Source organism: Amia ocellicauda, chromosome 3 (assembly GCF_036373705.1).
Source record: "Amia ocellicauda isolate fAmiCal2 chromosome 3, fAmiCal2.hap1, whole genome shotgun sequence".
Lineage (NCBI taxonomy): Eukaryota > Metazoa > Chordata > Actinopteri > Amiiformes > Amiidae > Amia > Amia ocellicauda.
In genome coordinates, this window is record NC_089852.1 from 52,116,038 (window position 1) to 52,132,298 (window position 16,261).

The following is a 16,261-nucleotide window of genomic DNA, read 5'->3' on the forward strand; positions in this document are numbered from 1 at the left end:
GAAGGTTGCTTGGCAGTGCATACATATAATGATTACTATTGGATAGTATACAATATACAGTTTTTCAATATGAAATTGTATTCAGTCTGATATTAAGGGGCATTAAGCCCCCCCAAAAAAAAAGGTCAGGTGTTTGATTACTTTATTTTAAAATCAGCAAATTATCTTTTTGTAGAGAAATATTGTTTGGGTTAAACAGAAAGCACAGAGCCCTTTGCGACTGAGGCACACTGAGAAAACGGTATACTGCAGTGGGAAATTCCAGTAGTCTTGGGTCTGTTTTTACCTTACTGAATATGGCGCGTCCACTGAGAAGCAGCTGCCCCAGGATCCCAGCCAGTCCCCTGTCACAGCATTAAATACCTGGATCCGCTTGTTCCCTCGGTCAGCAACCCATACCTATATGACCACAACAGAAAAACACCACATTTCACTTGTTTCTCAACTTTGTCACACTGTAAAAGTAATCTTATTTTCAACCAAAACATAATCTGTGTTTACTCTTTTTCCAAATCTGAGACAAGGTGCACTTGGAACTTTGTTTTGAATTATGTCTCGGGTGTAGGTCTTACCTGTTGCACAATGCACCTCCTAAAAATGATTGAAAATCTGAATGTAAATACACATTTCTGTTTTCTTATTCTCTACTTTGCCTGTGTATGTGTGTGGTCTTTACCATTTTGTTAGTTTTGTTTTTAAATATGGTGGTGACAACCTATTCAGAAATGGCTTGTAAAGATCCCAATGAGGAAAAATTCAACAAAATATCATTACTAATTGAAGAACTGCATTTCTTTCCCTGTGTGTCTGTGTAAACAAGGTCACTGTCTCATGGTCTTAGTCTCACGGTACTGTGCTATGGCTACCTAGAAGAACACAGTATGATAAGAACCAGTTTTCACCAGGGATTTGGGCTTGATACATCGTACAAGCCCCCCCTTAAAGTAAACATTACGTATGCCTTTTTCCCGGTTTAGCCATATACGGACCTTCCTGACCAGTTGTCAAGGCAGAAACCATCATCAAGGGACAGACATGTATGCCCTGTTATCTTTCTCTCCTGTCTTGTCTACATAAAAATGCCTGTACATTATAACTTCTCTAAGACTGTTCTTGAGATCTTGCCTCTTGAACACCTCTTCCGCGTGGCCGCTTGTAATAAATTCTTCTTGATTTAAAATACATCTCTCTCTCCATTTGGACTCTAAACTAATGTTTCAGGATTCTATTTTGGTATTCTGGAGCTCAGAATTGGAGGAGTAAACTTCAGACACTAACCTCATCCATTCATCAGTGTGGGAATAGCCTACTCATACATTTACATCATGCAGGATGATTATTCATCCAAGACATGGAACATTAGAACATTTACATGATTTTACAAACACTAGCATATAATGTTCTATAAACTATGCAATATTACCATCAACAAAATCATTCATATATTACACTGAATTACATAAAGGTTTAAGAGCTGAGCAGAATGGTCTCTAAACTGTCAAGGAATGACTCAACAATGGAATGGTTTGCAAAAAAACAAGATGGAATGCAAGCAAAAACTGGGAAAACAATATTCCAGCAGTACTGTGGCTTATCATTTGTAATTAGGTGGCTTTAAGACGTTGAAGGGTACATGAAATGCAGTGGCTCCAGGGAGGACGTACCCTCTGGAAAGAGTCCACTGCTACACTGTGAGGGATATAGAACTGTCCTGGGCCCATTCCTTTTTCTCCATGAATCCAGAGCACTTCCAGATCTGTCAAAAGAAGCCAAACAATGCTGAAACTCACATTCCATTGTCACTGAAGGAAGTGAGGTGACTGAAAACTACTTAATCATATTGAGGAAGGATGGCATTGAAGTAGACTTGAAACTTAAGAGTTCATAAAGTAATGTGCAAAATACACAGTACTCTTTAAGCAACCTGCATTATTTTAGTCACTTTTTAGGCACACCCAGTATTTTAATTATATGCGAGACAGCTCTGGACAGCTCTCTTTTATGTCTTGGTCCAGAACAGGACTTTCAGAATCACAGAAATTGCCAAATATTTGATTGAGTAAAATCAAATTTGATAGTGCTCATTACATTACCCTTTAGAAAGCAACTTGGCAATTTATTCCGTACATCAGTAATTTCACATGTAAATTTTTTATTTTCTAGGTTATAAGTCGACAAGACAAGTTTTGGGAGAAGGGTGAGTACTAAGGGCCCTGTGTTTCACCCCAACGTATTTTTTTAAACCTGATTTTCACACTTCCATCCCCAAGATGCCAACATCCTTCCTCATTAGGCCAGGGAATCAGGGTATATGGACTGCACTGATCAAACACAATCACAGTTATGTTTGGAATACAGACTGCACAGCAACCGGCAGTGGTAAGTATTAGACTGTGATGCAGAGTAAGGGCAGCTGTCTTAACGGCACAGAAATCTTGGTAATGACATTCAGGACGGTGTGAGTTATTAAGAGCACAAACTGGGGAGTAAAAGGGACATTTGTACATGGTCTTGTTAATCAACAATGATCAATTCTGATTTGAAAATATGGGGAAGAAAATACCTAAATCGACATTGACTTACCTTTGGAGAGCTTGATCAGCCTGTTGTTCAAACCACCATCCCCATCAACTATGTAAATTTCCCCTGAGCTGTGAACGAATATCTCAGCAGGCTGGTCAAACTGCAGTGGGCGCACGTCGGTGCCCGCTTTCCCTGGGGACCCAAGGACTTGCAGGAGTTTGCCAGCAGGACTGTACTGCTTGATAGTGTGTCCGTATGGCCCTGTGTGACAAAACTAGGCATGAGGCTTTGAAAATGTTCAGTGTAACTGCAAATTAATATTCATTATACTCAGAATGGAAATAGCCTTCCTTAGCTGGAAAGATATTGCCTTTTTTAATGGATGGTCGGTATGTTCAATTTTATGGTGACAGTCTTTCCATCTAGTAATATGCTAATGCACCACAGATCAATAAAAGCACATTAAGCCCTGCTCAGAATCCTGCCTTCAGTACAGTATCTCTCCTGCCATCAATCCAAAGGAGTGAGGCAGTCATTAAAGCCAGAGGCTATGCCCTATTAAAAGCATTGTGATCAGGACCTGTATGTATAAAACATCTCAAAAAAAAAAAAAAAAAAAAAAAAAAAAAAAAAAAAACATACTTCTAGGAATCATGCTAAAAGTTAGTTTAGGAGTAAATTACTCTTTAATTACTCGCTTTAATTAGGGGGTGGAAGTTAGTCAAAGTCTCTTACACCTACTTTTAGCTGGGAGTAGGATCCGGTCATAGGAAAAACTTTTTTTTAGCAATTTCTCACAACAGTTTGGGTTAAAATACAACTCACTGTGATGTATTTTCTTCATTTTGGGAAAAGGAAACAAAATAAAAATACAAGATCACATGTAGGCAAGCAGAAGCAATAAGACACCTATACAAATATTCTAAGCTAACTCAGCCTTTTATTTGTTTATCATTTTACAAAAAATAATAAGTGCTTCCCCCTCATTCCTTCATTAAGAGGATGTTAAGGTGCTACATAAATATTGCCTAATATTGTGTAGGTTCCCCTTTGGCCACCAAAACAGCCCTAGCCCATCATGGCATGGACTCCACTAGACCTCTGAAGGTGTGCTGTGGTATCTGGCATCAAGACGATAGCAGCAGATCCTTTAAGTCCTGTAAGTTGCGAGGCAGGGCCTCCAAGGATCGGACTTGTTTGTCCAGCACATTCCACAGATGATCGATTGGATCAACACCAAGTCAACACCTTGAACTCATGATCCATCAGACCAGGTCACCTTCTTCCATTGCTCCATGGTCCAGTTCTCATGCTCACGTGCGCATTGTAGGCGCATTCAGCAATGGACAGGGGTCAGCATGGGCACCCTGACTGGTCTGCGGCTACGCAGCCCCATACGCAACAAACTGCGATGCACTGTGTGTTCGGACACCTTTCTATCAGAACCAGCATTAACTTTTTCAGCAATTTGAGCTACAGTAGCTCGTCTGTTGGATCGGACCACATGGGCCAGCCTTCACTCCCCACGTGCATCAATGAGCCTTGGCCGCCCATGACCCTGTCACCGGTTCACAGCTTTTCCTTCCTTGGACCACTTTTGATAGGTACTGACCACTACAGACCGGGAACACCCCACAAGAGCTGCAGTTTTGGAGATGCTCTGACCCAATTGGCCCTTGTCAAAGTCGCTTAGATCCTTGTGCTTGCCCATTTTTCCTGATTCTAACACATCAACTTTGAAGACAAAATGTTCACTTGCTGCCTAATATATCCCACCCACTGACAGGTGCCATGATAACAAGATTATCAGTGTTATTCACTTCACCCGTCAGTGGTCATAATGTTATGGCCGATCGGTGTATACATAGGCTAGGGCTGCCCCCGACTAAAGATTTTCCTATTCAACTAGTAGTCATTATTTTAAGCCATTAGTCGACTAGTTGCACGTTTATAATATTAATTTAATTAAATATATATTTTGGGGGGCATCAGAAAATGGTTTGAGTTCCAGGGCTGAGAAAGAATGTTATAAGTAACATTGCTAACACTGTTCTACATTACAGAGAAATACTAAACCATAATAATGAGGCTTTAAAATATGAAATTTACAAGCGCACGCACGAAGTGACACCAGCAAAAGCGGTAATGATTCTGAATGTGTCAGAAAAACCAGCAAGGAGACGGTCTGAACATTTTGTTACTTTATTAATATACAAAGTGTAAGTATATGGAGGAATTCGATCATTTGTTTGAAACCTTCCAGCTGACGATGTTGATTAGTCTCAAGTCAAGTGCAATAAAATCTGCTATTTTGTCCGTAATATCTCTCTTTCTTTTCTTGGTAAGAGAGGGTCTCATAACTAGTGTTTTCTGAGTCAATGTCGGCTTTAAATATGAAGTTGAGGCTGACTCGTCATCTCCACAGTATAGTGAATGTGCCTACAGAGAGAAATGCATATTAACTTAAACATGCAGTAAGCGAGGTACTAATTTAACTTCCCCACGAAAACTTGGATCAGCCTAATATTTATTTATCTAAGTTATCTAACGTTAGAGCAAGCGGCCATGCAAAACGTTAGGCTACTTACATGTTTCAAATGATAAGCCATGTTTGAGGTCAATGAATGACAGGCAAACATTTGCCTGCAGAGTTTGCATGTCACCTTCTTGGAGTCATCCTTTACCTTCTCAAAATTATCCCAAACTTTGGATTTCCTGCCCGACATAATTAATGCATGGACCAGCTGTATAAACGATCTCTGTCACTGACCGCGTGACTTCGCCACTTCCTGTGGAGGTTTTTTTTCCGCAACCAACTGACCAATCAAAACTTGGCAGCCCCAATATAGGCATAATCATTGATTATGAATGCAGCTTGTTTTGGGTGTATTTGGCACGCATTTGTGGGGAAATCAATAAACTGTCGAATGATCTCGGGTGCTGTTAATGCAATTATGGTTTGATGGGGAATTCTGCTTATTGAAGGCTGTGATGGTCCCAAATCGTCACTGCTACATTGTTGCATTTTCCCTGTTGCCAGACACCACAACATTGTCACCACCTTTATCTCTGCTGACAGTGGTGCAAGAAACTGCATGTTTGACTTAGAATATTATTGAACTGAGAATATTAATTTTCTGTGCAATCTATATCATTGCAATAACTCTTCATCATCAAACCGCTATAACACCTTTCCTTTCAGAGAAGGTGCGTTCAGTCATCTTCTCATTGCTGCCATCTCCTAACTCCTAACTAGTTAGGGGACATTGTGGTCTCCTAAAATGGGTCAAGTTAAGAACATAAGAACATAAGAAAGTTTTCAAACGAGAGGAGGCCATTCAACCCATCGTGCTCCAAGGATCCTATCCAGTCTATTTTTAAATGTTCCCAGATGTTAAGCTTCAACTACATCGCTGGGTAGTTTGTTCCAGATTGTGACAACTCTCTGTGCCTCCTCTTTTCCATCTTGAATGCCTTGAAGCCCAATTTCCATTTGTGTCCCCAGGTCCATGTGTCCCTGCTGATCTGGAAAAGCTCTTCTGGTTTGATGTGGTCGATGCCTTTCATGATTTTGAAGACTTTAATCAAGTCCCCATGTAGTCTCCTCTGTTCCAGTGTGAAAAGGTTCAGTTCCCTCAGTCTCTCAGTACAGTAGGACATTCCCTTCAAACCTGGAATAAGTCTGGTTGCTCTCCTCTGAATTGCCTCTAGAGCAATGAAACCTTTCTTGAAGTGTGGACCCCCAGAACTGTACACAGTATTCCAGATGAGCTCTAATTAGTGCATTGTACAGTCTTAACATTACTTCCCTTGTTTTAAATTCTACACTTTTGACGATATACCCTAGCAATTTGTTTGCCTTTTTTATTGCTTCCCCACATTGTTAGGAGTACTTTTAATTCTAAATTATCTTTTTGAATAGCTTTTACTCCTAAGAGTAAAAGTAGGATCAAATTGATGTCACTCTCAGATATTTCAGGTACGGGCAGGTATAAATACGGGCATAGGTGTCTTTTGTCCCAATTGTTTTGGCAGTGCATGTCCCAGTAGAAAATGTGCTCACATAAATATCTGTTAGAGTACACTATATATTCCCTTCTCCTTAAATTATCTACCGTCTTCCTACAACCTGGCTTATACAGTGCATCCGGAAAGTATTCACAGCGTTTCACTTTTTCCACATTTTGTTATGTTACAGCCTTATTCCAAAATTAATTAAATTCATTATTTTCCTCCAAATTCTACAAACAATACCCCATAATGACAACGTGAAAGAAGTTTGAAATCTTTACAAATTTATTACAAATAAAAAACATAAAAAGCACATGTACATAAGTATTCACAGCCTTTGCCATGACACTCAAAATTGAGCTCAGGTGCATCCTGTTTCCACTGATCATCCTTGAGATGTTTCTACAACTTGATTGGAGTCCACCTGTGGTAAATTCAGTTGATTGGACATGATTTGGAAAGGCACACACCTGTCTATATAAGGTCCCACAGATCCCACAGGCCTACAAGCTTGTAGCATCATACTCAAAAAGACTTGAGGCTGTAATTGGTGCCAAAGGTGCTTCAACAAAGTATTGAGCAAAGGCTGTGAATACTTATGTACATGTGCTTTTTTTGTTTTGTATTTTTAATAAATTTGCAAAGATTTCAAACAAACTTCTTTCACGTTGTCATTATGGGGTATTGTTTGTAGAATTTTCAGGAAAATAATTAATTTAATCCATTTTGGAATAAGGCTGTAACATAACAAAATGTGGAAAAAGTGAAGCACTGTGAATACTTTCCGGATGCACTATATTTCTCCTAGATAGTCCCAGCTTGTTCACTCACCACTTCCGACATCGGTGATCCACACTGAGGGGTTGGAGGAGGCGTTGGCCAGGAAAATCCCATGGGGCATCTCCAAGGTGGACGTATTCCAGGCTTGAAGAAAGTCCCCATAGGTGCTAAACACCAAGACTTTCGGCACATTGTCTCCCCTCTAAAAAACAAGCGATTGCAACTCCATCAAACACACAAGCCATTTTATAGCAGAAAGGGGTCACCAAGTAAAATATGATTTTCTATAGTGTGGTCATTACTCTTTTATTGCTGTATACTGTATTGACCAGGGATACGCAACCAGCGACCCACTCATATTTATCATTGTGGCCCATGTATTACTATCACTTCACTCATGGTTTTGTATATTAGAAGGATTTTATTTTTAATAAAGGATAAATATGAATTTACCCAGATACAAGATAGTACAAGATTGAATTGAAATGATTGATGAGTCAGGAACTACAGGACCAACAACGAGAAACTACATAATTTTGGGCAGTATGTATTGCAGCTCAGGTTCAATATTGCAAATAACGCTGTTTTTTTTGTTTTTTGTTTTTTTATATATTTTTTTTATATATATATGAGGCCAATTTTAAGAAATGTTTAAATCAATATTTTGGATATGCGGCCTGTGAAAGGTGAGTTGCGCACCTTTGGCATAGACACATAGCACATTGTATGTTTAGTATGTGAGAATTCATGTAAGTTACATTGGATAAAGGGATCAGTAAACATTACTTATTATTATTAAGTACATAATAATAGTGACAACATGAGTCCATCAAGAGTCCACTGTCTCATCACCTTCCAGCAACTGTTCAATCACATTAGATGTAGGCCTGTATCCTACAATGTAATTGTGCACCTTCCACTTCAGAGATTGTATACCTAAGGTTCTATCAGGTTAGATCAGGGTTCAAATATGGTCACCCAGGGCCACAATCCAGCAGGTTTTATATGTCTCGTTAAATTATCACCTGTATTAGACCAAGAAATATGGAGCTGAATTATTAGGTAAATTAACCAATTAAAAACTCAGCTGGAATGAAAACTAGAAGACCCTCAAGGACCACATTTGAAGAGTACTGGCCTAAGTAAATATATTTCATAATATTATCTTTTATGTTTTTTATTAGGTATGAAACTAAAGCCAATCATACATTGGAGTAAAGCTAAAAATAATTTGACTCTGGTAAGCAATAGGCTAGTCAAAGAAGAGACTAGAAATTGTCTGGTCCTTTTTTGGCCAAGGAGTACTGGGGTAGTTAAATTGTGCTGTTTTTCTTCCTCTGTTTTATTATCCTGTTCATTGTCTTATCTTATCATCACTGTATTATTATCACTGTAATTTCTCCCCTTTTTATCGATTAATGCGTCACTCATTCCACTTGTAGGGTGTGTTCACGTCGCATAGACTTTCTGCAGTAAGTGTGAAAGAAACATTATCTAATATTCCAGTAATGCATATTGGGAGGAATAATTACATATGAACCAGCATTTAAACATAATGTGCAGTATACCAGGTGAATATGTAGTTTGTGGTCACTCAATGTATTTTGTATTGACAATGTATTATCACTCAATGTAACATTGATCGAGAGACCTGGGTTTGCAACGTAATCAGGATTGAATTCCACAGGAAAGTTTGAAACGTGCTGAGCCGGTCAGGGTAGACAGACTAAGGGCTGCGTCCAAAACCGCATACTAGCGTACTAAATAGTGTCTCAAAACAGTAGGCCACCATTAGTGGTATATCCAAATACACAGAATGGATATAATAGTATGGGAAAAGTAGCCGGATGAATACTGCTTCCGTTTCGAAAGCGAAGTATGGGAGCAATGGACACTTTTTATCCCATAAAGTCATGTGTAAAAAAGGGGGCGTACCTGTGGTCATTTCATGTGTGATAAATTTGCGGACAAATCTGTTTTCAATTGTAAGTAGCAAAAACTGTACAGATAGATTTTTAACAGCTATGTTGAGAATGATTTATATGCGTGTAAATAGTCGTCAGAAGTCAGAAATTGACAAATTTACTGAGGTGTCTTTTGCTTACAGGAAGTCGTCATTATACCGCGATGGGAAAGTTCAACATGGCGCGATTTGATTACGTAATTAGTGCGTCCAAATGTGCATTCTATTAATCTACAATCTTAAAGTACATATACTTCGTCAGTAAATACTTAAGTAACTATAGTGCATAGTATGTAGTATGCGGTTTTGGACGCTGCCTAGAGCTGTATCTGGTGCAAATCTGCTAATAAAATAAATAATCATAATAATCATAATGTGATGAGCCAGTCACTGATTAATTAACCTTAATTGGACTGAGCATTGTGACCAATCACTGGATGTCATACCAGGAGCAGATGGGGATATAAGCAGTGCTCAGAAGATATACAGGAGAGACGTTTTCTACTGCTAGCATTGTTTGGGGTTGGTCTGCGTGCAGAGAATATGGGGCTGCCTGTTTTAGACTAAACTCTGTGCTGTGTGCTGTGCCAAATCCGGATTTCGAACTTCGCACATGTTTAGAAAATCCAAACTGTCGAAAACTAAACCAAACGAATTCGAATTTGTAGCAAAATATTTTGGTCTACCTTTGCATCACGCACATGCATGAGGTCAGTCAGATCATTCACTCAGTACGGTGCAGATGTTATTTATAGAGAGAAGGGATGATGTGATTGTTACAGATAGGGCTGTAATGCAGTTGGAGCGCACCAGACCTGTCGCCGATCTGGCACTTCAAAACCCATTAAGGCGGAACTCCTCCTCTGACACGGGTGTAGTGGAGCCGGGCGGAGCAGCCCCACTGTTTCAACCCCATGCTTCTCAATTCTAAATATTTACAATTATTAATAAGTGTATTTAAAACATTTCCTTGCGCGGTGTATTTCTATGAAATATGAGAATAAGTAATTAAGCCCGCTTATTAACGTACCAATTCATATAAAACAGTGTGTGCAGCAACTACACCACTGGAGGTGACGACATATTTTGGTGTAACTATAATTACATCATCATCACTTCACTGTTAAACCCCTGCATGTCAGCTCCCCCTGTGATGCTCATCGCAGCAGCTACTGCCTAACAAAGCAGAGCTGCTTCTGTTTTTGAAATGTACCAGCCTAAAGTACATGTAAGTGGTAAAGTGACTAGTAATAGTAGTATTAGATACATCATGTTAAGATTAAACTTAAGAAACCATGTTGAATTGTAACTTTGCATCTGAACAGTTAATTCAAAATGTCTGAAGACTCATTCAATTTTTAATTTGAACAGTGAAATAATAGTAATAAAAGTACTCCATTACATTCAATTTTAGGACTATGAGCTGATGTTTTTTCAACTCTATTTCATATTTACAGGATTTAAATAATGTGTTAAACATATATACAATGAGGGAAAAAAGTATTTGATCCCCTACTGATTTTGTACGTTTGCCCACTGACAAAGAAATTATAATTATAATTTTAATGGTAGGTGTATTTTAACAGTGAGAGACAGAATAACAACAATAAAATCCAGAAAAACGCATTTCAAAAAAGTTATAAATTGATTTGCATGTTAATGAGGTATTTGATCCCCTATCAACAAGATTTCTGGCTCCCAGGTGTCTTTTATACAGGTAACGAGCTGAGCTCCTAATCTCAGCTCGTTACCTGTATGCAGGTGTCCACAGAAGCAATCGATCAATCAGATTCCAAACTCTCCACCATGGCCAAGACCAAAGAGCTGTCCAAGGATGTCAGGGACAAGATTGTAGACCTACACAAGGCTGGAATGGGCTACAAGACCACCGCCAAGCAGCTTGGTGAGAAGGTGACAACAGTTGGTGCGATTATTCGCAAATGGAAGAAACACAAAATAACTGTCAGTCTCCCTCGGTCTGGGGCTCCATGCAAGATCTCACCTTGTGGAGTTTCAATGATCATGAGAACGGTGAGGAATCAGCCCAGAACTACAAGGGGGGATCTTGTTAATGATCTCAAGGCAGCTGGGACCATAGTCACCAAGAAAACAATTGGTAACGCACTATGCCGTGAAGGACTGAAATCCTGCAGCGCCCGCAAGGTCCCCCTGCTCAAGAAAGCACATGTACAGGCCCGTCTGAAGTTTGCCAATGAACATCTGAATGATTCAGAGGAGAACTGGGTGTAAGTGTTGTGGTCAGATGAGACCAAAATCGAGCTCTTTGGCATCAACTCAACTCCAAGAACACCATCCCCACCGTCAAACATGGAGGTGGAAACCTTATGCTTTGGGGGTGTTTTTCTGCTAAGGGGGCGGGACAACTGCACTGCATCAAAGGGACGATGGACAGGGCCATGTACCATCAAATCTTGGGTGAGAACCTCCTTCCCTCAGCCAGGGCATTGAAAATGGGTCGTGGATGGGTATTCCAGCATGACAATGACCCAAAACACACAGCCAAGGCAACAAAGGAGTGGCTCAAGAAGAAGCACATTAAGGTCCTGGAGTGGCCTAGCCAGTCTCCAGACCTTAATCCCATAGAAAATCTGTGGAGGGAGCTGAAGATTCGAGTTGCCAAACGTCAGCCTCGAAACCTTAATGACTTGGAGAGGATCTGCAAAGAGGAGTGGGACAAAATCCCTCCTGAGATGTGTGCAAACCTGGTGGCCAACTACAAGAAACGTCTGACCTGTGATTGCTAACAAGGGTTTTGCCACCAAGCACTAAGTCGAAGGGGTCAAATACTTATTTCCCTCATTAACATGCAAATCAATGTATAACTTTTTTGAAATGCGTTTTTCTGGATTTTTTTGTTGTTATTCTGTCTCTCACTGTTAAAATACACCTACCATTAAAATTATAGACTGATCATTTCTTTGTCAGTGGGCAAACGTACAAAATCAGCAGGGGATCAAATACTTTTTTCCCCTCACTATATAAATAAAAACTGTAGCAAAATGATTTTACAGTAATACTGGCAAATACAAAATGCCCCTCAACCTACAACTAAATACACTACATCCGCATTTGCATCCAGATCCGACAGATTTAATGCTTTAAAATCGAATGTGGATTTCAGTAGTTGTTAAATACTCTATATCCCTTGTATACAACATCGTTGTGTGAAAATTGTAAACAAAAAATACGAAAAAAAGAAATGCATATGACTAAAAAAGAAATTACATCGAAATAAATAGATATACCTATTTATTTTGGCACAAATTACCCTCCATATGTATTTACTGAACTGATAAAAAAACGACTACAACTGCTGGTCTAAAAGTCTGTAATTTGTAGCTGAATATTCAAATTGGTGATGAACTTATGCTGGTGATGAAATGTTCCTGATGAAAAGTGTGTGATGAAATGATCCCATTGTATGAGACTTAATTTATCATTCTTTATCTACATTGTATTTTGCACTATGTAAACTAACAATACTCTATTGCAATATGTATACTCCAGTACTTTTTCATATTATTCAACAGATTACATTATTATGAGTTTACATGATTTCCCCTGTATACATGTGAAGAATTGGACTTAGATTATTGCAACTCATAGATAAAGGAGTCAGACAATAAGCAATAAAAAAAGATGTTAAAGAACGGGTGCGACTGGAAATGGAAAATGCATGGAAAATCATGTACTGACCATCCTAACTTACCTGAGCAACATACACCAGACCAGTGATGTGATTCACAGCAACGCCAAACACTGCCCCCGTGAAATGCTCCGGATTCTTGGGCCAGGAGATGTCCAATCTGTACAGCGGCTTCCCAGTTAGTTTGTAGTCTGTTTTCAAAACCGAGCCACCAGACAGCTTTAAAAAAAAAAAAAAGAGCAAAAAACAGTATATCATTTGACTATGCATTCTTTAAGTTCTGATGCTCAATACGTCACCCCCTAATTTATTGTTCCTTTGAAGAGGGGATAGTGGACACCTTAAACATTTCATACATTTCTGTCTATTCAACAAGTAGGCCTAAACATTATCTTACAAATGGCAATGCCTGTAGTTCAACACATTTTCTTAAGGAGCAGGTTATAGCTTAAGGTTATATAGCTTGACACTATCAATCACTCCATCCTCCTCTCCTGTCTAGCTGACCTTGGACTCTCTGGACCTGCTCTGACCTGGTTCTCCTCCTACCTCAATGACTGGACCTATCAAGTGTCATGGCAAGGTTCCTCATCCACCCCCCCAACCCTCCTGTTCTCTCTCTACACTCACTCCCTGGGCCCCCCCATCGCATCCCATGGTTTCTCCTACCACTTCTACACAGATGATGCCCAGATCTTCCTGTCTTTTCCCCTCTTCTGACCCTCTCATCCCCTATCACATCTCTTCCTGTTTGTCTGCTATCTCCGCATGAATGCACTCGCAACACCTCAAGCTCAACCTCTCCAAATCGGACCTCCTCTTCCTTCCCTACTCTTCCTCAACTTCTGCTGATCTCTCCATCTCAATCGCATTGGAATCCACGACACTCTCTCCTTCTTCTTCTGCTAAAAACCTAGGAGTCACCCTCGATCCTGCGGTTTCCAACACCCAGCACATCACCACGCTGACACGCACCTGCAGATTCTTCCTGAGCAACATACGCCGAATCCGTCCCTTCCTCACCAACTACTCGACTCAGCCCCTAAGTGGCGGAACGACCTTCCCACTGAAGTCAATACAGCATAGTCCTTGACCTCCTTCCAACGTTTACTCAAGACACATCTTTTCACACAATTCTTGTAATTTTAGTCCTTTACTCTCCTGTAGGATAGCACTTTACAACGTTTTAACATGCTTCTTGCGTTACTTGTACTCGTATTATTTTGATTTCCCCTATGTTCCCTTTCCCGTAGACCTTGACTGTAACCTAACATCTTGTGCCCACTTAGCCTTTACTATCCAGGATGTAAGACCTCATTTATTTTATTCACTTGTGTAAATTGGAATTTGTAAAATGTATTATGCTTTGAATTGCTTTGTATAATGTAAATCTGAATTTGTAATGTTTGTACTGAACTGTATTTTTGCACTTTGTATTGCGCTTTTGTTTTGTAAGTCTCCCTGCACACGGGCGTCTGCCAATAAATAAATCAATTAATAAATGCAATCAAATACCAATTTTAATCAATTTATAGTTTTACTCGTAATCTAGTACAAAGGATTACGCAGGATTTCAGAAAAGCTCTGTAAGGTTATAGTATTCATTTGATTTACATATTCAGAGAATAGGAGCTTCTCCTTGTACTCACATCAATTACTTTACAAATAACAAACCTCAAGTTTTTCAAATAATTGTAGAAACTAATTATTAGAAACTAATAATTAATTAAGGTTATCCATATCGATTCATTATACAAACTGTTTTTATACCAGCTACCAGGGATGTTAGCAGGGATGGTGGTATGGTATTCAAATCACTGATCTCTAAATTAACACCACAGTCGGCCACTTGTTTAGCGATGGGAACAACGGCAAACACGCAGTGATTAGGTGCATAAATAAACCTTTATTATTGGGATAGTACTCACCTGGAAATTGATAGTGCCGTACAACACCACCATCAGAACTAAGATAATAGCCACCATGATCACAATCAGACATGCATGACTTTTTCTTTTCATAACTAACTCAAATTCAGTTTCAATTCAAGAAACTGGGATTAAAACTAGTTATCTGATGTTCCTCAAAACTGAACACAGGATATTTGGCAGGACACAGCACAGCTGGTTTCAACTTCCTTGTTTGGTCACATGACTAATGACAAATAGGCCGAAGTCTGCGCAGCCGGTCAGCTTTTCAAGAGGAACTGCGCTGGAGCAGCTTCAAAACAACAAACGAGCGCTGTCTGACAAAGACTTGTCTATCAATCATGGACAGACCTCTCTCCGTGTGCCAGCGCCACCTAGTTAGGGGGTGTGAATCGCCCTTGAGTCATGTCATGGAGGATCTTAAGAATTGCATGCTAGATATGGCAAAGTACAACAGAAATATGATATTTTAAAGATTGTCAGTTCAACAATAAAATAATATGCATGTTTAATCACACATTTAATGTAGATTTGAAACCAGTGTAAATATAATATTGTACAAAAAAGTTGTAATTAATTTGATCAGTATGTTAGTATTTAACCCTTAAGTGTCCCAACAATAAGCAGGACTAAAACATTCTACAAATGTAAATTTATCAAAGGGTCGTAAAGCTACTTAATCTGATATGAACTGATGAAATGGCCCATTTTCTAATTACACTGTAATGTATGGAGCTGGTGCAGCACGAAGGGAACTTCGATTGCATGAACTTCTTCTGCGAATAGGACTGAATTCTTTCAACACCGACTGCATGTTTGTTCTGCTCGACACTGCAGTTCTGTTTGCAATCTAGATGGCAGAAAAGTTTTGTGAACGTAGCCATAGGCTGTTTCCTTTTTTGTTGACAGATGCCCCCTTTTCCATGGGAAAGCTCACCCCGCTCTGGAACACTTCTGGTTTCAGCTGTTCACTCAAGTGGCCCAGCAGTACTCAGAGACATTCAGGATCTTCAGTAGTAATCTCCAGTGCCGTGCACCTGACAACCAGTCTAATTTCAACAGAACTAATTCTCATTGTTAGTAGCTTTTTTAACAAAAGCCAAGGTTGTCTAAACTAATGAACTCCTTCAGCAACCCAATTATTCTGGCATGATGTTGTCTACACAGTAGGACTGAGGGACATGTCAGTCACAGTTCATCCAAGTAGCTTCCTCTACACTACATGAAAGGGTATAAAACAGGTGATTTGGGATTTAGAAGGGGTTGCGGGGATCAAACCTACGATATCTGCCAGGTTATGTGAGGTCAGGGTGTGTAAGTTTTGGGGTAAAATATTATTGGTCAGGAGGCATGTTTAATAGGTGAATTATTTAAACAACGTATGCTAAC

The 16,261-nt window shown here is 39.5% G+C and overlaps 1 protein-coding gene across 1 annotated transcript in view; it reads right to left on the reverse strand.

The window, feature by feature from the left end:
• The window catches only part of LOC136746977 (NHL repeat-containing protein 3), a 42,100-nt gene extending 26,996 nt beyond the window's left edge, over positions 1 to 15,104 (reverse strand). The window contains exons 1-6 of the mRNA XM_066699905.1: positions 14,873 to 15,104; positions 13,008 to 13,163; positions 7,366 to 7,516; positions 2,584 to 2,784; positions 1,665 to 1,756; positions 287 to 399 (exon numbers count right to left, since the gene is read on the reverse strand). Of these exons, the coding sequence (XP_066556002.1) occupies positions 287 to 399; positions 1,665 to 1,756; positions 2,584 to 2,784; positions 7,366 to 7,516; positions 13,008 to 13,163; positions 14,873 to 14,965 (806 nt within the window). The 5' untranslated portion in view covers positions 14,966 to 15,104. The remainder of the gene's footprint in view (positions 1 to 286; positions 400 to 1,664; positions 1,757 to 2,583; positions 2,785 to 7,365; positions 7,517 to 13,007; positions 13,164 to 14,872) is intronic.
• Positions 15,105 to 16,261: the final 1,157 nt, after the last annotated feature.